This window comes from Diaporthe citri (genome assembly GCF_014595645.1).
Source record: "Diaporthe citri strain NFHF-8-4 chromosome Unknown scaffold_7, whole genome shotgun sequence".
Classification (NCBI taxonomy): Eukaryota; Fungi; Ascomycota; class Sordariomycetes; order Diaporthales; family Diaporthaceae; genus Diaporthe; species Diaporthe citri.
This window is the reverse complement of record NW_025064852.1, coordinates 4,086,077-4,113,404: the sequence shown is the minus strand read 5'-3', so window position 1 is coordinate 4,113,404 and position 27,328 is coordinate 4,086,077. Positions and strand designations below refer to the sequence as shown.

At 44.4% G+C, this 27,328-nt stretch overlaps 9 protein-coding genes across 9 annotated transcripts; 5 read left to right on the top strand and 4 right to left on the bottom strand.

The window, feature by feature from the left end:
* Positions 1-261: 261 nt before the first annotated feature.
* Positions 262-1,556, bottom strand: INS49_014262 (uncharacterized protein; the record flags this gene model as incomplete). Its single annotated transcript, XM_043174953.1, has 3 exons — positions 262-605; positions 681-1,384; positions 1,453-1,556. The coding sequence occupies 3 exons, from the start codon at positions 1,554-1,556 to the stop codon at positions 262-264; spliced, it is 1,152 nt and encodes a 383-aa protein (XP_043021898.1).
* Positions 1,557-3,529: 1,973 nt separating this feature from the next.
* Positions 3,530-4,285, top strand: INS49_014261 (uncharacterized protein; the record flags this gene model as incomplete). The annotated part of the gene is made up of 1 exon (XM_043174952.1): positions 3,530-4,285. One exon carries the CDS (start codon positions 3,530-3,532, stop codon positions 4,283-4,285), a length of 756 nt encoding a protein of 251 aa, XP_043021897.1.
* Positions 4,286-4,504: 219 nt separating this feature from the next.
* INS49_014260 (uncharacterized protein) lies at positions 4,505-5,590 on the bottom strand (the record flags this gene model as incomplete). Its single annotated transcript, XM_043174951.1, has 1 exon — positions 4,505-5,590. The coding sequence occupies one exon, from the start codon at positions 5,588-5,590 to the stop codon at positions 4,505-4,507; it is 1,086 nt and encodes a 361-aa protein (XP_043021896.1).
* Positions 5,591-6,061: 471 nt separating this feature from the next.
* INS49_014259 (uncharacterized protein) lies at positions 6,062-7,582 on the bottom strand (the record flags this gene model as incomplete). Its single annotated transcript, XM_043174950.1, has 4 exons — positions 6,062-6,970; positions 7,039-7,146; positions 7,215-7,261; positions 7,558-7,582. 4 exons carry the CDS (start codon positions 7,580-7,582, stop codon positions 6,062-6,064), a joined length of 1,089 nt encoding a protein of 362 aa, XP_043021895.1.
* A 572-nt stretch (positions 7,583-8,154) lies between these two features.
* INS49_014258 (uncharacterized protein) lies at positions 8,155-9,245 on the top strand (the record flags this gene model as incomplete). Its single annotated transcript, XM_043174949.1, has 2 exons — positions 8,155-9,167; positions 9,239-9,245. 2 exons carry the CDS (start codon positions 8,155-8,157, stop codon positions 9,243-9,245), a joined length of 1,020 nt encoding a protein of 339 aa, XP_043021894.1.
* Positions 9,246-17,111: 7,866 nt separating this feature from the next.
* On the bottom strand, positions 17,112-17,467 carry INS49_014257 (uncharacterized protein; the record flags this gene model as incomplete). The annotated part of the gene is made up of 2 exons (XM_043174948.1): positions 17,112-17,190; positions 17,250-17,467. 2 exons carry the CDS (start codon positions 17,465-17,467, stop codon positions 17,112-17,114), a joined length of 297 nt encoding a protein of 98 aa, XP_043021893.1.
* An 872-nt stretch (positions 17,468-18,339) lies between these two features.
* On the top strand, positions 18,340-19,008 carry INS49_014256 (uncharacterized protein; the record flags this gene model as incomplete). The annotated part of the gene is made up of 3 exons (XM_043174947.1): positions 18,340-18,477; positions 18,565-18,657; positions 18,715-19,008. The coding sequence occupies 3 exons, from the start codon at positions 18,340-18,342 to the stop codon at positions 19,006-19,008; spliced, it is 525 nt and encodes a 174-aa protein (XP_043021892.1).
* Positions 19,009-21,884: 2,876 nt separating this feature from the next.
* Positions 21,885-23,429, top strand: INS49_014255 (uncharacterized protein; the record flags this gene model as incomplete). Its single annotated transcript, XM_043174946.1, has 1 exon — positions 21,885-23,429. The coding sequence occupies one exon, from the start codon at positions 21,885-21,887 to the stop codon at positions 23,427-23,429; it is 1,545 nt and encodes a 514-aa protein (XP_043021891.1).
* Positions 23,430-25,719: 2,290 nt separating this feature from the next.
* INS49_014254 (uncharacterized protein) lies at positions 25,720-26,215 on the top strand (the record flags this gene model as incomplete). Its single annotated transcript, XM_043174945.1, has 3 exons — positions 25,720-25,766; positions 25,891-26,165; positions 26,211-26,215. The coding sequence occupies 3 exons, from the start codon at positions 25,720-25,722 to the stop codon at positions 26,213-26,215; spliced, it is 327 nt and encodes a 108-aa protein (XP_043021890.1).
* Positions 26,216-27,328: the final 1,113 nt, after the last annotated feature.

The window sequence follows — 27,328 nt, the reverse complement described above, 5'->3', positions numbered from 1 at the left end:
TCATCCACCATACACATAGCGGCCATCATCGCTGGACTTGCCGAGAAACAGAGTAATGCGATCGAATAGTCGTCCCGAGTCAGGTATTTCTTGGTTTCGCCAGAGGACTGCACATGAACGGGTTCTGCGCGGGACGGTATGAGCACAGTAGGGGTTGGTTGGCGGATGCTGGTCTCACACGAATTGCCTGATGGAATGTTAGACAACTCAATCGCAGCATTGATGACCTATGAAAAGCACCCTTCCTAAACAGGGCAGTACCTATTCCATACTTTCAAAGAAGTTGACGACGAACGCCTTTATTGTGCACGCCGAAGCCATTGCAGCGTACGGCTGCCAGGCGTCGTTCTTGTGTGAATCGGCATAGTCAGACACGCCCCTGATGATGACAACGTCCCGAGGAATGTGACTTCCAGCCGCATGCCAGATACCTCGACTTTCCATATCGACAGCCATGATTCCTCTCTCTTTCAGTAAGGTACGAGTGTAATTGCCCGATCTCATAACGACATCTTCACTCCCGTAGATCCCAAAATGAACCGGGAGTGGTCCACGTTCCGTTGGTGGGCCACGCTCGAGCCAATTGCTAGGAAGGTCGTTGCATCCTGTTTGCTCACAGGACAGTCTCTCTGACTGAACGCAACTCATTCCTTTGTCCTGATTGCAAGACGTGCAGGCACCTGGTTCCTGGTGCATGTGTGGACGTTTCTCTTTGTAAAGTCGATCTTGGTGTATGCGGCCATCTGGTGGACTCGCGCTCAGGCTTTGGAAGGAACCGACACTGAAGAATCCAGAGCTGATCCTGCTTCTGACTTCCCGGAGATTCTCATCGGCATCTCGGCGGAGTTGAAAGAGGTCGTCTCCCATTTTCAGGATGTTGATCTGTCTTTGAAGTCGTTGATGTCCCCCGAACTTTTGGTCCACCATCTTTTGGACCAGCTCTTTACCTTGGACACGGTCGAAATATCGAGCAACATCCGTGCTAATGACAACATCGCCCAGATGCACAGGCTGCTTCTTGTCATCGTCGTAACCAGTACCGCCACAAATACCGGCCGAGATGATGTAGGCGTCCGGCCTCATGTCCGAGGCCACCTGTGAGGTGTCGGTGGTACTGGAGACCATGCCTTTTTGTAGCAGTGGCAAGATGGCAACATTGATGTCTTTGAAGGTACCTGAGAATAAATAGACGTGTTTGACAATTGTTTTCTTTTTGTACCGTTTGTCGAGCGTGGCCAAGACGGCGTCTACCTCTAGATCCTTTGCACATATAATCAGAACCTGGACCTGGCCTATATCAAGGCGCCCTTCGATCTGCTGAAAATGACTCGGATTGTTCGCGTGATTTCGAAGAGAGACGTTTCCCTCGGCCTGCTCAATGCTCCTTAGAGAGGCGTCAGTATTGCATCAGAGCAGAAAACATATCGTATGGACAGATAGTGTAATACTAACGACGTGGCCTCCGAGTTGTCCTGACCAGCCAGCTGATCTGGTGGCTCAACCGTGGTAACAGAACTGACTGTTCGGCCTTCAGGTCCTGTTCCGGTGTATGACATCTTGAAGCCTGGCTACGTTCAAGATAACATGTCAAGAGATGACCCGAAGCTTTGGAGAAATGAACACTCAGCTCGCCAACAAGATTGCGTGGGTTTTATTTTCACTCAGCAAAGCGATGGACATATTCGCCCATGTCTGATTGATGTTTTTCTACCTCGGGATTCGACAGGCGTTTCTGCAACGACCCTCGGGTCAGCGATAGCTGCCTCGGAAACAGCAGCTGGAGTGGTTGCTAATGACCTGGGCAAGCGATGTTGACCGGCTGCAGCCACTTTGGTGGCGTTCTGCAAAGGTGTGGCCATGTCTCCAGCTGCTTTTCCGTGGGGCGTTTGCAGGGTTCATCGTTCCGCCTTGAGAAATGAAATATCCGTCGAGATTGGCCTCTAAGATGTGTAAATTCCTGGCCCTAGCCTTGTTGCCTTGTGCAACATGAGAAGGCAGAAGCGATGAATGTCTCGTATGTCACTTATGGCTTGCATGGTCTCAGCTGAGGCACATTCTGCCAAAGACACTTTTTATGCAGGCTGTGAGGATCTAGCGTGGGTACAGCAGGAGGGAAGGGGGCGGGGAGTCAGGCAGATTCCTTACGCCCAGCACATCCCGTCGCATCCCACGACAGCTTGGCAGGACCGAGCCTTGGGGTGACTTCAGAGTAGAACGGGACACAAGATAAGTACTAGGTTAACATACAGTGGTTGCCATCTACTCACGCCGTACCAGGGTGATACATCGTACCAATGCCTTCCCTGATACACGTAGGGAAAAGAAATTTCGACTGAAACGAGATCCTTTCTCATGTTTTTCAACCAACACACCAGTAGCTACTATGAACCAGTATACCCCCTTAATGCTCAATTTAATTCATTAGACCAGGCTAGACGTATATAAATGTGGTGGCTGGGCATGCAACGGATCTCCAAGGCAGGCCTCGACTTACCGGGGAGCTATCTGTACACTGGGTGGCACTGCGCTCAATAACGAATCACACACTTGCATGCTATGTAACGTGTCACAGCTTCATTGGCGCTATTTATTGATGTGTCGAGTTGCAGTTTGCCTCATGGCGGCACACACATAGCAACTGTAGCTGTCTGGCAATACATCTCGATGACAATACATAGGTAGAATGAATGCTCTGGTTGAGACTGCTAGTTATTTACGGCAAGCGCTGCCATCACGGGGAATATTTTGACGGAGAAAGTCAACACCTCGAACTTAAGCCCTTGATCCATCCCAAAGTCCTCGGCTTCTCTTGCCGCTTCACAAAAGCATTGGAAGCCCCGCTCTTTTCCACCAAGCTTTGGAGGCAACACACAATGGTTTGGAACAGCCATGAACTACAACGTGGTATACGGGTCACGACTTGGAATGCGGGTGAGTTTTGGTTCTTAACAAGTTGAAATATCCCCTTCAATAGTTGACCGCCGCTGGTGGTAGACGGAGGATTCCGGGATCAATCACTTCCAACTCCTCAGGGCGTGATTCCAAGCCAGGGAATGGAGTCTCTGAAATCCACGCTTGCACAGAGCCAGGTGTCCATAATGTAAGATTTCTTTAGCTCTTGCTGTGTAACTGCCACACTATTCTTTTCATCAATCAAACCGCATCTGTTAACATTGAATTGAGCTCTGCTCGCAATGCGGACAGTTATAATTACCCAGTGTGGGAGGCATTGCTGGCTGAACTGGCTGGCATCACTCGGACATGTTCGCCATCGTACCTCAAGGATTCGAACGGATATTTTAACTGTGAGATCATATGGGATACAAATGATGCTATCAGCGGTGTTGGTCAGTTCAGCGTTAATCCCAGTATTTGGGCCGTTCTGGAGCTGACTTTGTGACCACGCCAAGTCACCAGCACCTTGTTTGAAGCAAAGCAACTGCAAACGAGTAACCGAGGATACCACTGGATCAGATTCAACCTCATTGTCTCCTGGCTGGCACTTACCAAGCAGACAAGATTGTTCATTATGGAAGCTCCCACTGGCTTCAACGCCACACTGTCGGATTTGATATCTGATGCCATGAGCGGGAGCGAATTCGAGGACCCTTTCTGGATAGTTGAAAAGATGGTTAACAGTGTCGTTGGCGTCTTCGATACAACTGTCTGGGCCGTCCGCGACGAGGTGAGAAACATCGAGATGCTCCAAATGCCACCTGACCGGAAACCGAGCCCCAACTACCGCTCTATGCACGACTTGGCGAGGCATGCGATACATGTTTCTGAGAGTCTCGACGTCTCGCTCGAGACAGTCGGATCAATGATCCGCAATCATGATGGCCTTCTCAAAGCCAGGTCTGACAGAACGTCGGCACGCGTGGGAAAGACCATCCATTCGCGGCTTCAGTTCATGGAAAACATACTCCACAGCTTGCGGTCTCGCTCCAGTTCCAACCAGCAGCGCCTCTTGAATGAGATACAATTGGCTTTTCATACTGTTGCTCAATACGACTCCAAGACTTCAATCGAAATCACACAGTCGGACAGCACTGCCATGAGGACTGTAGCATTTGTGACGCTTAGCGCCCTTCCAGCAATGTTCGTGTCGTCGATATTCAGCATGAGCTTCTTCAACTTCGACTCTGACGCAACTTCCGGATTCATCTCAGACAAGTTTTGGATTTTCTGGGCCATCACCATTCCCCTTACTATTGGTATCTCGGTCTTTTGTGCCTATTCTCATATTTTACCGTCTCTTGGGCTGACGAGAAGGGTGCCCAGTTAACACCCACGTGGTATGGACGGGCTGTAGCAGGATGACATGGTTATTGCAGACTCGAGATCAAATGCTGGGTTTGGGTAGGTAATCAAGGTTCCTACTACCACGACAGGTATGGTCACACCAACAATGAGGAGTTATGTATAAAATTTCTCAGTGATATAAAATCACCGTGGGTGCTATATACTGTAATCTGTTTCTCAAGGCTTTCACAAGCCCAAGGACCTAAGCATGGTCGATAAGTGAAGGCCCAGCGTCAATTGGGTAAGTGAAAATGTTGTTTGTCCCATCAGCCATGAGCCCATCGGCACCCGGGCGCATCTGGGAGGCTGGCAACCAAAGCTTATTATCCGCGGTAACCCACATCAGATCGGTCCAGATCAGCGCATCGTCCTGGACGAGAATGGTGGTGCGCCCCTCAGGTGTGACTTTCCATATGGCCAGCAAGTTTGTGTCCGAGACATAGATATTGCCATCCCCGTCGATTGTGCTGCCGCCGGTGCTGGGCGTCAGAGCAAAAGGGGTGGCGTAGTCCCCAAGCGAGGCAGCCAAGGTTGCATTGGTCAAGGACGCGTCGACGTAGGCTGTCTCGATGCGGTAGAGACCACTGTTGCACGGCTGGTAATAAAGGTAGACCCCATCCGGAGAGACCTCCATCTGGTCCAAGCCAACAGACAAGCCGCCAGAACCACCGTAGCCGGGCCCAAGGGTGCCGTTGTACATCATCGGGAACCAAGCCATGGCGGAATCATCACCGGCCAGCACGCGGACGCCGTCGCCGGTCTTCAGGTTCAGCACAAGCATGGCCCCTGCTGTGTCGCTCAGGTACGCGACGTCGCCGCTGGGCCCGAAGCGAACATCGTCGATGCCGCCGTTCGAGCCCCGGATGTCCTCGAGGTAGTAGATCTTGTCGACCTCGTCGGTGGTCAGGTTCACGCCCACCAGCTTGGTCGACTTGTTGACGCCCAAGGAGCCCCCGTCGACGAGCCAGTAACGCCCATCGGGCCCGATGCGGGCGCCTTCGATGCTCACGAAGGTGGTTGCCGGGTCCGAGTCCGGGTCGCTGGCGTTGTAGCCGTTGCACTCGGCGCTGGGGTAGAGCACGGTCGTGTTGTCTGCGAGGAGCTCGACTGTGATGGGCGGGAGGGTGGTCGAGTATCGCTGGGAGAGGAACTTGCGGCCATCAGACGGGATGAACATTCCCTGGGTGGGTAGGTCCACGGAGTATGCAAGCTCGAGACCGTCTGCCAGTGCAGCAGCCAAGGGAGCCAAGGCGGTGCCGAGGAAAACAGTCGACAGAGATGCTTTCATCTTGAGAGATTTTGATTTTCCGTGGAGATTCGATTCCGACTTACATCACATTTACTGCGCCGTTCGCTTTTATATTCCTCCATAGCCTCACTGGCACACACGGGTCATGTCATAACGGTCATATTTGAAGCCCATTGCTTTCGTGCGCCATGAGACCCATACTAAAGACTCGCCCGAAGAGGGTGACGCAAGCCCACGACTAGGACATTGTGCACCCCTTTATTTTAATCAATTCCGGTGACAAAAACGACCTAGACAGTCCGATTGTTGTCGAAGATGTGGTACCTGAGGTGGAGACATGGATGTCATGAGCAGCCGCAAGACGATCTCGTACTTGGCGCCGAACCGAGCCGGGGGCTAACTCCGAGCAGCTTAGGAATCAAAACACGATTCTATTTATTAGCACCGTCACTAGATGGCATACTTGGACTCGGCTGAACCAGTAGCTCCGAAAATATATGTAGTGACGGATCATTGCTTCTCCAGTTTTTCGAGAAATGGTATCACCACCTTCTCCGCAATCTCGATACTGTTCTTCTCCATGAACATGAGATGCCCATTCCCTCGCAGGCCTCTTTCCCCCAACCTCACAAATTCCACGTCTACTCCCGCCTGCTCCAGGTAACTCGCCACGCAGCCAGAAAACACAGCATGAAAGCTCGCCTCCCCGACCATCTGTAGCACTGGTACCTTGGCCAGATTGGGAAGCCTCCTAGCCGGCTCTGCCTGCAAGATACAAGGAGCCAGGTCAGGGCCAGCAGGCGGGACAGTCTCCTTCGCCAAAGCACCCGGGTCATCATCCGGCAGCGGCGGGTCATACACCAGCGGGAGGACAGTAAGCCCGTACGTCAACGGCGGCCACGCTGCCGCATACCCCGGCGCATAGGGTGGACCGGTCCAGGTCTCGAAGGGGCTCGCGCCGGGTTCGATGGCCACCAGCCCCGCGAGAAGGTCGGGCCTTTCGTTGGCTAGCTGCCAGCCGAACGGGCCTGCCTGCGAGTGCGTGATGAGGATGTGAGGCATGCCGATGCGGTCCGCCAGCGCTACGTACGAGTTGTTGGACAGCTTCGCGGTGATGGTGTTGTTTGCCTGGAGCTGCACCTGAGAGGCAAAGAAGGCGTCGAAGGCTGGGTCGCCTGGGAGCCCTGTGCCCGGCCATTGGGTGTGCAGGGCGGCTTGCGGGTAAGGGAGAGGGAGGACTTTCTCTGGGGCTGTGAAGATGGAGGACGTTGCTGTTGTGGAGAAAACCGCCAGCTCGCCGCTCCCGGGCGTGTAGATCGAGCGCCCGCGTTCGGGCTGATCAGAAAGGTAGACCACGTAGCCCTGGCGGAGGAAGTAAGATGCCCATCCCTCGCGGCCGTCTGGGGTGTTTAACCAGTTCTGGTCCTCTGTCAGTGGCTCAAACCTGACGAGAATGGGAAGATGCAGGACTTGAAAGGCGGTCTTACGGTAGCGGTCTGTCCAGAGCCGTGAATGAACACCAGAGGGTGCTCGTGGAGGATGGTCGGTGGAGTGAGACGCTCAACGTACATCTGACCCACCATGTACTGGTCCTGCTGCGTCCCGGGCAGCGATGAGCTGTTTAGTATATCGGACTGGACATTTGACTGGGAGCAAAACTCACAAATGTGTAATTGACATATTGTCCGCCCACGTAGAAGAATGTCCGCTCTGCGAATGCCTCAGTATTTTGGCCAGCCATGGGGCTCTGTCCATACGGCATAACAGCAGAGAAAAAACTGGGCAAGAGGCCAAATGTGAGAAAACCCGGCATCAGGGAAGTCATTGTTATATTTGAGATGTTTCCGAACTTCATTTTTCGGAAGAAAACTCTAATTCATAAATGATGGTTGGCTTCCGGGACAGAGCCAATACAAGCCTCAATCAGGATCAATTTCCTGAAGTTGAAACGGATCACGTTATTTTCGGAAGCGTGAAGTCCAGGTCGATTAGCCCATCATGCTTACCGCCGAATTGTGCTAATGTAAGCATTCTTGGCACGGATGCAGGGGTTCAAGAAATAGTAAGCGCTTGTGTGCCTAGGTACAAGTCCGGTGAGGAGGCGAATCCCAAAGCCTGGATAGGGTTTTTGCCAGATTCGTACCGTGATCAGCAACCGTGTCAAATGTCTCCCAAGCACGAGCTGCAGTTCATCGAGTTCTGGGCAAGGACGGGGAAGGGAGATATAACCAGAGTCATCATAGTTCATGGGGTGTCTGGCCAATGCCGCAACTCAACGAAGACAACTTCAGCAAAATGAAAGTCTTATGGAAAAGGCATGACCACGAAATGATCACGATTGCTCAAATAGAGAACATTGAATATTGACGCCTAGGAATAGCTGAGAACTATTTGAATGTATAGTATGGCTGCAGTACCCGAGTAGAAGTCTATGCAGACTTGCTTTTGCCATCCCTTGTCTGATGAGCTTCCGCGTTTTCGGGGTTCTTCCGTCTCCCACTCCCTCTGGGTTCTTCCGTCTTTCACTCCAGAACAAACAACTCACAGGATACTCACCTGGGCATTAAACGGACTTTCCCGAAGCTACAACAGACCAACGCAAAATGCGTCCCACGTCCCGTCTGGCATGGATTCGGGGTTGGACTGTCCCGATTAACTCCAAAAGGGTAGACGGCCTGCCCTATTCAAAGATCAAGGCTGTTTGTCAACAATACCGCCAGCGACTGCTGGCCTCCCGCACGGAACCAGTTGCTCCCCGCGCCCTTCCTCCAGCCACCTTGTTCCATTTTGGACCGACCCCCAGCTACGTGGTCAGTCCACAACTAGCGGCTCGGCTCACCACCTCTGGCTTGTCGTCGCTGAAGTCAAATCTTAAGGTCTACGAGTTTGAGTTCACTGGCAAGACTAGTCCTTCCGACGCAAACTGTACGGATCTCAAAGAGCTTGATTGCACTCCAGAGGTCCTCATTGATCAGAGCCTGCGCGGAGATCGGGCTGTCTACTATGGGAGGGGCCAGATCCATGTCGTTGGCATGGTAGACATGCACAGGGTTGATCTGAAGCAAAAGACTCAGTATGGTTCGTCTGCGCAACTTCAGAGTCGACTGGGTGGGAAGATCCTGCGGAAACTTAGACTGAACCCCGAGAGACCGGCATCCAATTCACCTGACGGCCTTAGTTCCTGGATTTTTTTCAACACGAACGGAGAGCAGCAAAAGATCGGCCAGTTCAGTGCGGAAATTGACCATTCTGAAGGCATTGCAACCACATCGGTCACCCTGAATCTTTCCGTGCCTATGCCGGGCTTTGACCCGGATAGGCTGTGCCCACATACCCGACTTACAGAATCCGGGATTGGGACCGGTCCGGTTACGACTCTTTGGGCATCTGAAGGGAAACAAAGCCCGGACGGCGAGCCATTATTCGGGGCACCCAAGGCGCCAAGTCTCTGCCTCACCTTCCTTCTTGGTGTCACGAGGGATGCCATGGGTATTGGACCGCTCCCGGAGTATATGGACCATTCAATTGTTCTTGGCAAGAGTGATCCAGATCTCGAATCCAATGATGAGGAAGAGGAAGAGGATGATGGCGAAGTGGAATGGCTCAGAGAGGAATTGTGGCGCGGAGGAAACCATAGTACAGACTGTTGGAAGGTGCGAGGGTCGTATGCCCATACGCTAGCGCTAGCCTATAAATAGGCTCCTTTTAAGCGTTCAATAGCGGGGAGATTTCTTTCCTTAACACCCAATAAAACTACTATTATTTACTTAATTGCTTTATTAAGTTATAAGCCTAGCATTACTTAAAATATCTTAAAACGTTAGGAAATATTAATACCCCCATTTCTATAATTATTTTTATACCTAAATTATTAAGATTTTAATATTATTAATCTTTACCTATATATTATTATTATACCCCATAATAGCTACTATAGCTAATAATAACTTATAATAATTTAGCACTCTTACCTTATTTAATATTTTAATTACTTACTTCTTTTTATTTATTTACCTATATTAATTAATGCTAACCATTATAAATAAATAAAAACATATAAATATTATTTAAAATATACTTAAAAATATATAAATATTATTTAAAAGATATTAAATATACTTAACTTTAAGCTTAACTTATTATCTTTTTTAAAGTTAAACTTAAAAGGAAAGAACTTCCTAAATTAAAGGGTAATATAAAATTATAGCTTTTAATTTATTAACTTTAATAAATATATTATAAGCATTAAGGAATAATTAAATAAAGGTATAGCCTTTATAAAATAAGAAAAGCTTAATAATTAAGCCTTTATTATACTTTTAAGCTTAATATATTTAAGCCTTATAATATTCATTATATTATACAGAAAATCTTTTAATGCTTAAAAAATACTAGTTAATTAATTTAATTATAATATTAATAACTTAACTATTTACCTCTTTTATTAATTAATAAACTTACAATATAAAAATAGCTTTAACTTATAAAGCTATTTAAATACCTTTTAAAACCTTTAAATAAAACTTTATATTAAAACCTTAACGGTAAAATAATTAATTAAGAAATTAATAAAGTTACTTTTTAAAAGTAATAAAGTTAAAAGCTCCTTTTTCTTAATAACATTGCTAAATACTATAAATAATATTATTAATAACTTAAATAATTAAAACCTTATAACATTTTTTAAAATTAAACTTAAAATAATAAATATCATTTCCTATATAAAAATTAAATAATTTAAAGCTTATTTTACCTTTATTTAAAAAAAGTTAGCACCAAAGAATGCAAAAAAAGCTATAAAGTCCGTATTAATAAGTATTAACTTTATATTAAGCAATAAAGAATGCACTTAATATTATATATAAAACTTTATATTTATTAACTATTTATATACTAATTATATAAAGCTTGTTAAATATAAAGCTAATTAAAAATAAAAAAAGAGCAAGAAATAAGCTATTATAAATTAAGCTATAACGTGGTTTACTAGTAAGTGGCGTATATTAGTAAGTGGCATACTTTTGCAACTTTAGCTAACTTTAGTTAACCTTAATACCCACCCAGGGCTAAATAATTTGAATTAGTTGATATTAATTAGGTTTAATTAATTTAAATTGCTTATTTTTAATTAATTTAGCTAATTTAAAAGCGTTGGTGTGATTGCAATGCTGATTTAAATTAGTTGACTTTTGGTGGGAAATATGCATTTGGCACCATTTAATACCAACTACACCCTTAAAAAGTTGATTTATTGCAAACCATTAATATATATATATTTGCATTAATTGGTGCTAATTAAGCTGGATTTGCTATAATATAATTAAAATTTAATTAAATAAACCCTGCTTTATCTTTCTTATAAGTTTTTACATTATGCCTAGTCTTACCATAATTACTATACTATCTTTTAATTAATTCGCTGCGAACTAACTTTTTAGCATTACCACTTATTTTATTAATTGGCTGCTTCCCCTTTTATTTCTTTTAAATAAGAGCTTAAGATTCCTTAATTATAAGTACTTCTTTAAGCTATACCTAAGTTCTTTTAGCCCTTTGGCATTTTATAAATGCTATATTAGCCTCCTAAAGTATATGGATTTACTTGCTTATAAAAGTAATTAAATGCATTATAGCCTATACTCTTTTTACCATTTAGTTAATAGCCTTTATAATTAATATAGGGGAGCTCCCTTAATAAGTAGAGATTTTGCCTTTAATAAAATTTAATTATTAAATAGTTTATTAAGCATTTAATAGTATTTAAGACTTTTATTTTTAAAGAAAAATAGGGATGGATTATATAAAAGTTTGCAAGCAGATATTAAGTTTGAAAATTATAGAATTAAGGTCTTAAGGGGAAATTCCAGCTTTTTTAAATATAAACTTAATGTTTTTTACTATAAAAGTTTTATTATGGGCTGCTTTAAATATAAGAAAGAACTTAAACTTAATAATATAGTTAATAAAGGCTTAAATAAAGAGGTTAATTTAATTACCATATATACGTTTTAAAGGCGAATATAACGCGATATTTAGTAGCTAAAGTAAGTAAAATGAATATAATGATATATTAATAATAATAATCTTATTATCCTTACAATATTAATTAAATTTAGCTAATATATAGCTTTTATAACCATTTATAATTAATATTTAGTAATTAGCATTTCTTTTTAATTTAATATATTTATTAAAGTGCTAAATTCATTTTAAATTAATTTCATTATTTATTTATTTATTAAAAGTAGGCTTAATAACTTAATCATTTAGAAAACCTAATTTTATTGCCTAGCTAACAAGGTAATAAGCACCTTAAATAATTATAAACAAAGGAATCCATAACTTACTTACATTAATGCATTTAATAATAATTACTTATTCCTAGTTACTAAGCTAAATTAATTTAGCCTTTCTATGTTTATTAATATATATAATAATTATTAACGCAATAATTATGCTTATTATAAAGCCAGTCTTATTAAAGTTATAAAGGTTATCATTAATAATTTAATACTTAGCCATTATATTGCAAAGTAATTTAAATTAATTTTTAATAATCTTTAAATCTTTATAAAGGGCCCTTTAATAATTATAAGGATAATTAAACTTAGTTTTAAGGCTAAATTATTAATTTATAAAGCGTTAAGCTTAGTACTTACTAATAGGTTTAGTATTTCGCAATGCTAACAAGAGGTTAGCTATATTTTCCATATTAAAAAGTTATAGGGGGAATCCTTAAATATCTTAATTAATAATATATTAAATAAGCATTTGCTCTTTAATTAAGTTAAGTTTATATTTATTAACGCATAATTCTTTATGGAAGCGTTGTTAATTTATCTTACGGCAAAGTATAGTTTTAAGGATATTAAAGATTTGGGCAGCTTTACGTAACTTAAAAGGCTTAACGCGTTTTTCTTAAAAGTTTTTAATTACCTAAATAGCTAAAAGTATTTTATCTTCTTTAAAAGGTTTTAGCATTATGGTTATTAATCTTTAATGCATTGAATATTTAAATAGATGGATAAATAGGAAATTAACGTAAAAAGCATTAACGCAATTCCCATTAAAAAATAATCCCCTTATTAAAACTTAATTACTTTTATTTAAGCTATAACCACTTATATTACTTTAAATAAACTAAATTAATTAAATATAAGAATTTAATTATAGTTGGCATTAATTAATGCTAAATTTAAATAAATTATCTGCGCTAAGTAGGTGCTGGGGTTAATTAAAGTTAGCTAAAGTTGCAAAAGTGCGCTACTTACTGATATACGCCACTTACTGGTAAACCACGTTAAATAAAAAAGTTATTAAAATTTTTAATAATAATAAGAAAGATATAATAGCATTATATATTAATATTTTAATATATATAATAAAGCTATTAATAATTGCAAGTACTTTAATATTATAAATTTTTAATTTTAATGCTTTAAAGCATATAATAAAATATATAAAAAACTTTAACTCCTTATAACTATATTTAAGTATAATTATTATTATAAGTAATAATTAACTTATTATAAAAGATATTAGCTTTATAAAGATCTTTTTATAACTGCTAAATAAATTAATTACTAAAAGCATCTTTATTAATATTTTATATAATTATGCGCTAAGAAATACTTATTTATTTAGCTAAATTATAATTTAAAAGAGGTTTTAACTAAATATATAAGGAAATAATACCTTTTTATTATTAAAAAATAATAAATTTCATAAGATATTATAAGCAAAATTTTAATATAGAAATTTTAAAATTTAAATAATAAAAAATAACTTTATAATATTTACAATATATAATAAATTCTTCAAAGCTTTTAGCTATAGCAATTTATTAAAATTAATTATTTAACACTTATATAAAAATAAAAACATTATGCTAAATAAATTAATGGATTTTCATTGCAAACTATGCTAACTTATAAAGTTTATTAAGAAACACCTATGTTTATTATTAAAATAATAATTTATGCAGCCATTTAAGTATATTTAATTTAATTTATTAAGCAAATTCTTAATAAAATTATTAAAAAGTTCTTAATACTTTATTTCATTTATTAATAATTATACTTAATTTTATTAAGTTTACTTCATTACTTAAAAAAATAATATTTTAAATATTATTAAGGAATTCTTAAATATAGTTAAAACTTAATTTAGCGTAAAAGTTAAGATATTTAATTTAAATAATAAAGATAAATATATAAATAAGATAATTATTATAATATTTTAAAAACGCAAAATTATTTATAAGAAATTACTCCCTTATTACTATAAGTTAAATAATATGCTTAAAAGGTTTATGCATATTATTATTATTAACGCTTATATAATAATTTATAATAAAAACTACTTATTCTTATAGCTTAAAGCAATTTCCCATATAATATACTTATAAAATTAGAAATTATATTCAGCCCTATTATGCTAAATAACATTATTTAAAGCGCTTTATAAATAAAAGCTTAATATTAAATATTTCTAATTATACTTTTACCTTATATATTTTTATATCCTTATTAAGGCTTATAAATTAAGAATAAAATTATTAAATAAAGTTAAAAAGGCATACTTTATAAAATTTAAAGTTAAAAGCAAAATTATCTTTTATTTATTTATGCTATTTTAAAAAGTTATTATAATTGCAATATTAAGCTATATTACTTAGTTTAATTTAATAATAAAGATTGCATAAATAATTAGCTAATTAAATAAAAATATATTACTTAAAATAAAGGTATTACTAGCATTTTAACTAATAAAACCTATTAATAATGCAAAACTTATAAATAAACTTATAAATAAATCGCTTAAACTTACAAAACTTATTAATAAATTACTTAAACTTATAAAACCTATATAATTATATAATTCTTAAGAATAATGAATTTAACCTTTATAAAAAGCAAAAAAAAATATAAATATTATTAGAAAATATTTTAAAGATTTTAATAACTTAGTATTAATTAATGCAAACTTTATATTAAATTTTACTTAATTAATATTAATTAATGCTAACTACCTTAATTAAATCTTTGCTTAAGCATTGCTTATTAATATAATAAATGCTAATAATATTCTTAATATATATGCATAAGCTATAAAGAGCAATAAAAGGAATACTTAGCAATAGGCTATTAAAAGAGAATTTAAATCACTTTTAAATATAAATATATAAGTTAAAGTACTTGCTATTATAAACTAATATATTATTAATCCTTGCTAAGTATATATAAAGAAGTTTAATGCTTTTAATAAGCTTATTTATTATAAGGTTTAACTCATTACTTATAAATATATATAAATCCATGGTATAAATTATAATAATACCTATAGCCCTATAGCGCGCTATAATAGTTTAAGACTAATTATTATTATTACTGCTATAATAAGCTAATAGCTTTAATAATTTAACATTAAAATAGCATACTTGCATAACTATTTAAAATATAATATTTATATATAACTATTATAAGAATATTAAATATTATTTAATAATTAGTAAATTATTTTAAAACTTCTTAATGCCCTATATAAACTTAAATAATTAAGTTATAAATAGTTTAATACTCTTAAAAAGGAATTAATTAAATATTTAATAAAAATGATATTTAATCCTTGCGTTTTTATTAAAAACTAAATTATTATTGTTATTTATATTAATAATATTTTTATTATTAAAAATCCCTTTTAAATTAATAAATTTTATACCAAGCTTACGTAATATTTTAAATGCAAAGATCTTAATTTTTGCAAATACCTGCTTAAATTAAAAATTATATAAATTAATAATAAGATTTATATTTCTTAAAAAAGATATACTTAATAAATTTTAAAACGCTTTAATATATCCAATTATAATTAAAAATAAATTCCTATAAATCTAAATTCATTTCCGCAATAAAAGGAACCTAATAATATTACAATAAATATAATAATATATTAATTACTTACTAAATCCATTAATTTTCTTATTATTAAAATAAGACTTAATCTTGCGTTTTTATATGCAATGCTTTTAATATTTAATGCAAAGCCTATAATTTATTATTTAAATATTGCAAAGAAAATGCTTTAATACATTTAGCATATACTAAACTATACTTTATAATTTCCAAAATAAACATTATTATTTTAATTCACTATACTTAATATATATATTAATGCTTCCTATAATACCAATTTAAATAATTTAAAAGCATTTAATAAATATATGCAACTCCTTAACGGCAACCTAATTACTTAATTATTAAAGCATTAATCTACCATTATAAAATCTACTTATAAGGCGAAATATATAATATATTTATTAGCATTATTATATCTTTATTAAATAATTTAAGCATTAAAAGATTTAAGCATTAAGCATATTAAATATTTGCCTATTTTATATATTAATAATTAATTAATATTAAACCTTATTTAAAATTATAAAGTTAACGCTTAATTAAAATATATTATTATTTACTATTACTTTATTCATAAAGAAATTAAAAAGATATATAATGTTTATTATATTGCATTTAAAAATAATCTTGCTAATATTTGCATAAAAGCATTACCTTACCCTGCCCTTAAAAAAGCTTATAAGAAATTAAAACTAAGATAAGTACAGGGTTTATATTACTAGGGGGAGCGTTTAAATAATTAATTAGAAATAATGTAAGCGGAATATATAAATATTAAACAATATTTATATAATGGTTTTAATATAAATTATAGCGAAATATTTAAACTATATTTTTAGCTATTAAAATAAAATATTTCTTATTATCATTAGGATGATAATACTTATAATGGGGGGTGTATTAAAAAGTGCGAGGGTTATATGCCTATACGTTAGCGCTAGCTTATAAATAGGCTCCTTCTAAGCGTTTAATAATGGGGAGATTTCTCTCCTTAACACCCAACAAAACTACTATCGTTTGCTTAATTGCTTCATTACAGACCCTGAAAGATGGATTGTGGTACATAAAACATGAAGTCTGTCCTGAAAAGATAAACATCTTTGAGTAGACACAGCCATTTCGTCATCCCGAGTTGTCCTTGATTAGTGGATCCCCCTGGAGGTTTTCGTGTACCAGACTATGAAACAGTTGGTTAACCTAGTAGTAGTAGTATTGATCCCACAGTAGATTAGTTATACAGCAGTATGTTGTCCTCCTAGAAGTAGATTAGTGCCACCGGATATGTTGTCATTTCACGTCAAAAGCATGATGTATCACTTAACTTGAGGAAATAGTAGCAAAATCCCAGAACCGAAAGTGATGGTTTGGCCGCGAAGACTTATGCTAGCGCTGAGGAAAGCAAAGCAAACAGGACTCAAGTTCCTCCATGAACACATCAAATATCCTTTAAAGGCTCAATGACCCCTTCATTCGCGAATGCGGGCTTCAACTCCGTAATAATACGTCCATCACTGCTCGAGGACCAGCGAACTGAGCTGCAGCCTCCGTCCCAGGCGGAATGCACATCAATTCTCACATGAACCTTGTTTCCATGCCTTTTACCGAAAGATTCCTCTTCACCACCGTCCGACTCGTCCACCCGATCAAGCTTCTGGCGGAACGTACTCAACTTCATCGTCGTCGTCATCATCTTTCTTCTTCTTCTTCCCTCCTGCAGGTGTCCTTCCAAAGGATCAGCAATGTCCTGATGCAGGGAAACCCGAGGCATTTCTCTTACTTACCCTTTTATGATCGCCTCAGCCCCGTAGAGCTCCATGTACTCTTCCTCGCTCAGCTGTTTCAGCATCCTGTCGCTCTTCGGCACCCTGTCCTTGTGGTCTCCTGCTGCGCGCGCATTGTGCTGAACAAAACCGCAGTGGTTGCACACCTTCATCTCTTCGGGCCTGAACCCTTTGGTACTGCGATCCTTGGCGCTGCGCACAAAGCCACGAAGGGACATCACGTTGTGACATCGACTGCATTCTTTTGTGGCTGACGGTAGGTCTTCTCTTGGAAGTTGAGAGGGCTCATTAGCAGGCTCGGGAGGGTCACTTTGAGTCGCAGACGGCCGTGGAGGGCTCCCCTCCGGCGCGTCTCGACGGGGCTTCAGGGGTGTAGCCATGTCCAACGGCTCGTGTCCTAGAGAATCTCGGGATGTATTACAGTAGTGTCAAAGAAGTGGCAATCAATACAGGGCTACACTTTGTTGCAAAATATTCCAAGCCAACAGACTGAAACGCAGACGGTGAAATGAAATGCGCCTTTCGTAATGCTTTGAGCAGCCTGAGGGCAAGAACTCAGGGAGATCCCACAGCTTGAGGTCTGCGTAGACCGACTTTTATAACTCAAATCCGATAGAGAGCCAGGTACCTAGGTAGCTGGTTAGGTGAGCTTGAATGGGTGGAGAATTGAGTGTTTGGTTCACTTGAGCACCCAGGGGAAAGTCATTGAAAATTTGCGCAAACTCCAAACTGCTATCACTTGACGAAGAAAAACATTGCAAAACGAAACACCAAGCCACTGTGACCAAAATGACATACTCCCTTGCGTCCCCTGCCATTCATCAAACATCAAAGTCAATATTCCTTGATCTATCAAGCCTTTTCACCTACCTTGGTAGTTAGGCAGTCACCACAACCAGCGCGACGAGCAAGTTCGACCCGTCCTTCTTGCGGTCTCGTGATGTCAAAACTGTTTCCCGTACACTCTGGTCTGTCCAGTCCCAAAAGCCTGCTCAATTGAACAGTCATCGCAAACAAGACCCTTAATCATCGCATCACAGTCCATACCGTCTGTTATCATATCACTGGCACCACGATACTTTCGTTCGCAATGGCAGATTTCGTCCAGAAAACCCACTTCGACCGGCCGACATTCCATGACGCAGCTGCATCTCGCTCTTTCTACCTGGGGCAGATCAGGGTGCAGGTCCCAGGGACCGCAGTGGCAAACCTCCTTGTTGATCTAGATGTGGGAATCAGACCGGGCAACTTCTGGCTCTACTGGGACATGCGCGGGCCGGACGAGGCCAGAGGCTTCCACCGCGGTTACTGCTAGGTCGAGTGTCTGACGCGGGAGCTTGCGGTGCTGGCCTGGGCCAGGCTGGACGGAATGCAAATATGGGGGCGCATGCTGGTTGTTGAGCGCTTGGTATGTGAACCGCTCGTCGACAGGCCGTGAATGTGGACGGCGTCTGATGATACCTAGCGGAACAAACGAGGGGCTTTGCAGCCATCCCACGACGAGCTGCAGGCTGCAAGACAACCGCTACCAGCCAGCTTTAGCATCGACCAAAGCCCGAACGACCCCACCGGCGGCACACCCGAGGCCTTCAGCAACGCCGACAACACCTCGCCTCCCGCCCAGACCGCGAAGGACATCTATGAAGACCCTTACTTCCTCGAGACCTCTCGGACAACTTGGAAGGCCGGGGCGGATACTCGCCGTTTCAGGTCACATCATGGCGGCAAACCATCGACCCTTCCGAAGTCCAGGCGCTGAACTGGCAGGTCCCCGACCGCCTCCGGTTCTGCAACGACCAGCGCGAGGTGATATTCGAGATTTCTCGCCCTACCGGCGAGAGGGAAGGAAAAGAACGGATTGAGTCGCTGTGGTTTGTGTTGGCCAAGGAATCTAGCGAATAGACGGACGAGGGGCTTCGTGAGAAGGAGAAGAAGCTGCCCTGAGCCTTTGCCTGGGGATGTCGGGCTGTGACTTTTTTCATAATTACTTTCAGCGTCTATGGAGGAATTGGGGAGGGGGTTTCGGTAGCGGCACCGCACTCTTTTTCTCTTTTTGCTTCTTCATCTTGTTTTTTATAGATTTCATTCTCTATAGCATGAGCCTCGTCGAAACAAAGCTCTTCTTCCAGTCGTACATGCTGTGACATCTTCCCAATGCATCCCAAAAATGGATAGCTGCAAAGAGAAATCATTCAGCGCTGAAGCACTGGTAATGGACCTATTCACCTTACTACAGACTTCCCAGGCTCCAGATGTCAATGAAAACACGCAAGTCGAATTGCGGAACTGAAGCAAACACTGTCTGTCAGTGTAGCGTCATATTGACTCATGCCAGTTTGTGTTCTGACATTGCGTCCGGCCTCGTCCAACAAGGCAGTCATTTGGGTTTCATCGTTGGGAGAGGCTGGCGAGAACAGTTTACGCCGAGCTTTTGGCACGCCACCGGGCAGTACGGCTTGCCTCTCCATTCATCCGATGATGGGGAGTAGGGGGAGACATGCATTCCAACAGCGATCTGGAGAAGATGAGAAAATTTCTCGGGTGAGTCTTACTCGTTCCCGCACTTGCCTGAATAATTCGCGGCCTCCCATCACCTGCGGTCAGGAAGGAAAGATCCTCATGCATCAAGACATTGGGTAGCATTCCCCATCGACGGCCTCCAACGTGTCGCTGCGCGCGTGCGACATGATCTTCACGCACTATTTTTGAGATATGAAACCTAAGTACATGGGCGTTGCGTGCATTCGCAATTGAATCTTCCAACCGCAGGCAACGCAGGGTTTTGTTGTGTGCGATTGGATGCCAGTCGTCAGTTGGCATCCAGCTCCGCAGAGCCTAGCGTTTGGCATATGCCAGGTGCTAAGAGCTTCACGATCTATCTAATCATGGGCTGCTTGGCGGGCGGCAGTTCGCTTGGGATAACCGAGGTGTCATGCAGCTCTTAGAGCTCCCGCGAGTTCCACGATGCTTCTGGAAGCTTTTGGGCGGCCCCCCCCCCCCCCCCCCCCGGTCGCGGCCGCCATCAAGGTTTTGAAGGGTCCGTGTGGGTACTAGAGCGGGCTTGCGCCCACGTAGGGATGACGCTGCTCACGTCACCCAGTGGTTCTGGCCCTGTGTGTGTTTTCCCATCCGGGGAAAGGGGAGGAAGAGGCTGGCCTCGGAATCAGCGTGAGAGAGCAACACGACAAACCGGCGTGAGCGATGGCGTGCCTAAGCACCTGAACGAGACACGTGAGGGACAGGTTGGGTGACACTTGTTGGGCGCAGGTCAATACGAAGAATAATAAAATAGATGTTGTGACGGGGAATAGGGGTTTAAATTGCCGTGCTCGCCAAGAGGGCGTGTCCGTCGGTATCTGGTCCCCGGGTGCTGAGGCCTGACCCCTTTGATTCACGCTTTTTGGGGGGGTGGAAGGGGGACCGTGGCCTCTTTGCCTGCCTGCGTGTGTGCTCGTTACGAGGGCGGAAGACGGTGAAAGAGGGCTGGGCTGGGTGCGTAACAGAGTAAGCTTGAAAACCGGGGAAAGCGTCGGAAATATGACGTGGCGTGACTCGGACATCAAGCTCTGGCAGAGCTTTTCCTGGGCGAGGCCAGAAGGGCAAAGGGCAAAAAGCTGGATGGACTGGACCAGAAGACAGGACGGCAGGGAGCCGGAACCTTGAGGGCCAGAGCTGTTGTTTGAGAGACCCTGAGGTCTGAAGTCTGGATGGATCCAGTCTGGAGGTCTGGAGGTCTGAGGCTCGAGCCCCTGTCCCTCCCCCCTCCCCTCCATCTTCTTTCTCTCCTTCCCGCCCAAACCTGCCCCAGCCTGCCCCTTTTACGGTACGTACCTCGTACCTTTGTCCACCCATCCACCCATCCACACCACACACACACACACACACCCACTACTACGGTACACAGCCCTGACAGCCCAGAACAGCTCAGCTCTGTCTCTCCCGGTGCTACAATAGGCGGATGGCATCCGGGCAGCCGGACTTCGGCCACCCTGCAGGGACCTTCTTGGTCGTCTGGCCCTACCCCCTTGGCTCGCCTGTCAGGGCCACTATGCTCCGTTAAAAGCAGCCCCCACGTCGATCATTAATTAATCATGACCTAGCACGACGCCACGCGAAAACGTTTTAAAGAAAGAAGCTCGAGCTTGTCTCGCTGCATATCTACCCGTGCCTATCTACGTACGTGTCCCGGACCCGACCTGACGTTGCTGGTTCAAGTTGTTTCTCTTTTCATCCATCATCGGCAACAGCGCAGAACAAAGCGACATTTTGACTTTTTTGACGCCTCCACCAGTGACGAGCACCCCCACCGGCTCGATCTCCCCTTCTCACCTCATCTCATCACCTGTTACCATTTGACCACCGCGTGACATCAACAGCCCGGTGAAGAAAATGTCAATGAACCGCCTAGCCAGAGCTGGCCTCCGGGCCCATAATAAAAACTTGATCCAACCCAGCAGCAGCAGAGCTGTCGCCCTGGGCTCCAGCGGTGTGCATTGCGCAGCGCCCACGATCCCAAGTATTTACAGGCCCAATGCCTCCCGGACAACCCAGAGCCTGCTGTCCTCCAGCCGGTTATCCTCTCACAAGTCCTTCTCCACCAACTCATCATCACAAGCCTCCGCTGCAACCGCAACCATGGCCTCCAAAGCTGCACCAGAGCCGCTCAGGCTGAGCAACAAGAACCTCGCCCAGATCTCGGGATACGGTGACGGCGAGGGCCACCAGGCGTCGGTCATCCCGACCTACAGCCGTGAGGGCCTGAAGGAGGGCATCGTGCACATTGGCGTCGGCGGCTTCCACCGCGCCCACTTGGCCGTGTACATCGACAACCTGCTGGGCGCCAACGCGGGCGACGCTCGCGAGTGGGCCATCTGCGGCGTGGGCCTCAAGCCCTTCGACGCGGGCATGCGCGATGCCCTGGTCCCCCAGGACGGCCTCTACACAACCATCGAGCGCTCGGCGAGCGGCAGCAGGGCGCGCGTCATTGGCAGTATCAACTCCTTCCTGTACGCCCCCGACAACGTGGACGCCGTCATCGCCAAGATGGCGCACCCGGACACGAAGATCGTGTCCATGACCATCACCGAGAGCGGCTACTACTACAACGAGAACACGCACGAGCTGCAGGCCCACGAGCCGGACATCGTCGAGGACCTGGGAAGCGACCTCTCCTCGCCCAAGACCACCTATGGCTTCCTGTTCGCCGCGCTCGCCCGCCGCAAGGAGGCCGGCCTGAAGCCATTCACCGTGCTATCGTGCGACAACATGCAGAAGAACGGCACCATCACGCGCAACATGCTGCTGTCGTTCGCGCGGCTGCGCGACCCGGCCGTCGCCGACTGGATCGCCGAGCACGGCGGGTTCCCCAACAGCATGGTGGACCGCATCACCCCGCGCACGGCCGAGGCCGACAAGGTCGACCTCGCGTCGCAGTTCGGTATCCAGGACGAGTGGCCCGTGGTGACGGAGCCGTTCATGCAGTGGGTGGTCGAGGACCACTTCGCGAACGGCCGCCCGGCCTTCGACAAGGTGGGCGTGCAGGTGGTCAAGAGCGTGCACGAGGTCGAGAAGTTCGAGTGCCACAAGCTGCGGCTGCTCAACGCGAGCCACACGGCCATGTCGTACATCGCCTTCCTCTCCGGGTTCGAGTACGTGCACAACGTGATCGAGCACCCGCTCTTCAACAAGTTCCTCTACAACATGATGCACGAGGAGGTGCGGCCCCTGCTGCCCGAGATCCCAGGGGTCAACATCGACGACTACATCAAGCAGCTGATGCACCGTTTCTCCAACCCGACCATTATGGACCAGATCACCCGCCTCACCCTCAACGGCTCGGGAAAGCTCCCGCAGTTCATCATGCCCTCCATCGCCGAGCAGATCTGGGACAGCCGCGAGCACAACTTCCGCCGCCTCACCCTCGCCGTCGCCTCGTGGTTCCGCTACCTCGACGGCGTCGACGAGCAGGGCAGGCCCTACAACATCGACGACCCCATGGCCGAGCAGCTCAAGGCCCTCGCCAAGCAGGGCGGCACCGACCCGGCCCCGCTGCTCGGCATCAAGAACCTCTTCGGTGACGATCTGCGCGGCGACAAGCTCTTCGTCGAGGAGCTCGGCCGCGCCCTCAAGAGCCTGCACGAGGAGGGCGCCATGGCCACCCTGGCCAAGTACGTCGACTAAGGCTCCTACGCTGATTCTGGCGGGTGTGACCCGCCGATGATCAGGCCCGGATCAGTTGGATGATTAGCGGTCTAGCCTAGCTGCTGGTCCCCTTCCCCTGTCGGCCCAGCGTCCACTTGTCGGCTCGTCCGCTCGTTGCGCCTTTTCGCCACCTGGCCAGCTGGGCACCTTGTCTCGAAAGCGAAGGTTAGGGGGTAAATCCCCGCTGGGCGTTGCTGGGGATTTGGGTCCGGGGAATGAGTGGTCAGATTACGGGGGTGGGCACGGTCGCCCGCCCACCGTATCCACCAGACCGACCCCTGAGGTCCCTACCCGTTCCCCAGCGAGCCGACAGGGGGCCAAGTCGGATTCCTCCGCGCTCGGGGGTAAGTGACTATTCGAGTGGACTATATTGAGTGGGTTGGGGACATACTACAATGTTGTAATCCATACAAAAAGAGAGAAGAGTCAGTCTCCGGAAGAGATGGGCGGGATAGATGAGAATGCATGGTGTTCAGGGGGTTACGTCATAGCTGCACAGATAAGGGTTATCTTGAGACGATAGATGGGATAGAGAGTCTGCTTTGCTGGGAATCGTTTCGGGCGTTCTCTTTTTACCCTACAGTCAATCCGCAATAGAGGAATAGAAGACATGGTAGAAAGATGTTTTGAAAAATCTCTCATCAAAGATCACTCCTCGCAACACCTGACATGTGGATGGTATTCGTCGCTGTGTTGCAGCTGGATGCAATCAAGCCTCCCACCCACCGAGGTACGCGATGCAACCACCAGCTGCGACGGCCCGTTGTTAGCTGCATCACCCTCGTTCCGCGTGGGGGCTCTGTTATGCGACGCTGCTTCCCCGGCCTGCAGCCGCTCACCGTGTTTCTGCATGTGCATGACCGCCAACGCGAGCCGATGACTTCACACCGCGGCTGACCGTGAGCCGTCTTTTTCGAGGGGAGCGAAACCGACGGCGATCAGCCCTCCTCACAACCCTGGAGACGGTCTGACGCGTTTGTTGTTGTCCTACGTATTGTCATGGATGAGATTCATGGCCTGGAAGTTCTTTTAGCGCGGTATTCCCGGCATTAAGGGCAGGCAGGAGCGCTTCTACCTAGGGGCGTTCAGTGATAGGCTAGCTACCGTCAATCTCGTCCTGCTTCATGCCAGGCTTGGTCATGTAGTCTAGTACTTCAATCACGACGCCCGGCCTCAATTGGTTTTCGGCCATCGGTATTGGCGCGCCTCACCCACGACAAGTCGGTATTCAAGCCGAAGCCGTGTCTTCTACGCGAAAGGTATCTGTCTCAGGCAGATTGCCCTGCTCGTCCATCCAACAGCAGGGCGAAACATCTTGAAGCTTTTTAGGTCATTGAGCCATGGGGTGGCCTCACGGTTCTCTCCCCAAGGTGACGTTGTACGAGAGTGCTCAAGTGGTGTATGCAGGAACGCGCTATCCACCGACTACAAGGGACATCGGATCGCATGCGTACAGCTGAGAGATGATGTAATTACTTAGACTTGGATAGATTCAATTGACTTCATTACTCACATTCCGCTGCTCTACTGCGATGCTATAAAGCTTAGACGATAAGTACGGTCGAATTTCGCTAATATTCTTTCAGAGATATCAATTGCAAACAGCTCGGCCTTTTACGTCCAGGAGCGCAGTACTAACTTTTGAAGAATATCTGCTCGATATGGAGCTCAGCACGCTGGTTGATTACGCTGACTTTCTGTAAATACCGGCGAGGTATTATTGATGGCAGTATTGAAAGGTATCGGACTTGTCTGTGCTTGTGGCAAGGTAGTCTAGTAGACATCCAGTATGAGTAGTGTCTTTGATCAGGAGACGATGTAATCTTTAACAAATTGTTTGGTTATTTCATGATGACCGCCGAAAGGAGATTGTGACTTGACTAGGGAACCTGTTTGGCCTGTGGCCTGCTTCGTGCCTATAGCCACATGACCGGAATTTGGACCGGCGTTCTGCGTAGCTGGTACTAGGGGTATGGCGGTTGAAACAAGGCGCGACTAGAATCAAAAGACCGGTACTAGCTTATTGAATAGTACTATGCACATCTATGTAATTGGCAATAATAGACGGTTCTTGGCCTGCTCAACTGCCTGAACATATATTTATATCCAGTCAAACCCAAAACTCGCTCAATATATTCCATCTCCCTAACACGACATCAAATACCATCAGTACACTCACATCAACCACAATCTCTTCTCGAGAACCGCGTCTCATCCAGACTATCACCACAAATCTATCAAGAAATTACTCCTAGGACACAATTCCAAGATGCGCTTCTTCACCACTATTGCCGCTGCCCTGGCAGCCTCCCAGACGTAAGCACAGCCACCAAGCAATGGCCTTCCCTCCACGCTCATGACATTAAAACTTCCCCAGAATCAAAAGTTTTGAGTGGGCCCACCACACACAGAGTCCATATTAACAAACCCAAACCCACAGTGCCTCCGCTTCCGCCACAGCACCTGAAACGACCTGCGCCGCCCCGACGGCCACTACCACCAAGATCGTGCAGCATCTGAACTGCCGCCGCATCGTCTGCATGAGGCCGACCAGGACCTGCTCCGCCGGCGAGTCCACGCAGCCCGAGCCCCGGCCGCCGTTCGTGGTCTCGACCGTCGTCCCGGAGCCGGGCGCGTGTACGGCTGTTGCCGAGGCGATCGACAACCCGGGCTGCAATCTTTGCCCCACCTGTCTTGCTGCTCCTCTGGTCCGGCGTACTCAGGTTACACCTCTTCCGATGCCTGTATTTACTGATATAGCTTAATCAATCTTTGATGCATGATGCCGAAGAGAAAGGAATATCTTCCAGTCTTCCTGCCCGGAAAGTTGACTTGGGGGCAGCTTTGATCAGTTCCTTGTCTTTGAGAAGGGAGGAAAAGCTGAGATGAATATTTCTGGACTCAAGTGCTCTATCGGCTAGCGATTAGAGGAGGTTCGATCGAAATAGCAGCAAACCACCCAAGCATCCGCTTTAGCGGTTGAGATAGTGCAGTCGGCTTGAGGAAAGAGCCTGAGCTGGGGTGACTACACTTTGGAGGCAAAGAGGGTTTTCGCTGCAGAAAGAAAGTTAATGAAATTGTGCTGTCTTATCCATAACCAATACATGTACAACGAGTGCTTACAAGCGAAGGCTGAGTACCTGTCTTTGTGCACACAGCCATGCTGAAATGGGACTCACAGAGCTTTAGCAATCATGGATTTGTCCGCGTCAGGGGTTATGATGGCTCACTGTGTTTGTGGACCTCCACATGAATGGACTGTGATCAAAAACGAGCAGTGATTCTAAATCTTGGCCAACGCTCCCACCTCGTAATTGAGCGAAGCCTGTGCTCTTGTGCTTCCCTAATCCGACCCAACATCAGCTGGGAAGCCCAACAAGAGGAAAGTCAGTCTTCCTCTGAGCCTTCTACCTGTCTCTCACATCTCAATTCCTGCCGTTCCAATTCTTCAGCAATGTGCCTGAACATTACTCCTTGCCAGTCTAGCCTTCTGTGTAAAGGAAGCACCAGGACCATGTCCAGTACTCTTTGAACTGCCGTGATAGCATCATCCACTGCTCTGGTTTGTGTCTACATCTCATTAATGGTTGCTTAGACCTCGACGGTGACTTTAATAGTCCAGTACTTGATCATCTATTGCAGTGTGATAAACTGGATGATCATTTCAGATGGGATGAGCCGCTGTGATTCAAAGATGAGTGTGACTGCCAAACTACCCGGGCAAATTCAGCGAACGACTGGCAACCTGGCAGTAGTGGAATCGGGCAAGCTGGAAAGCTGGTAGACATCGAATCCTCGGAACCCGGGTGGGACCAACCCTCATCTCCTTCCTCACACGAAGGAGGCAGGCTCGGTCCAAGCACCTTCCATCTCATTCG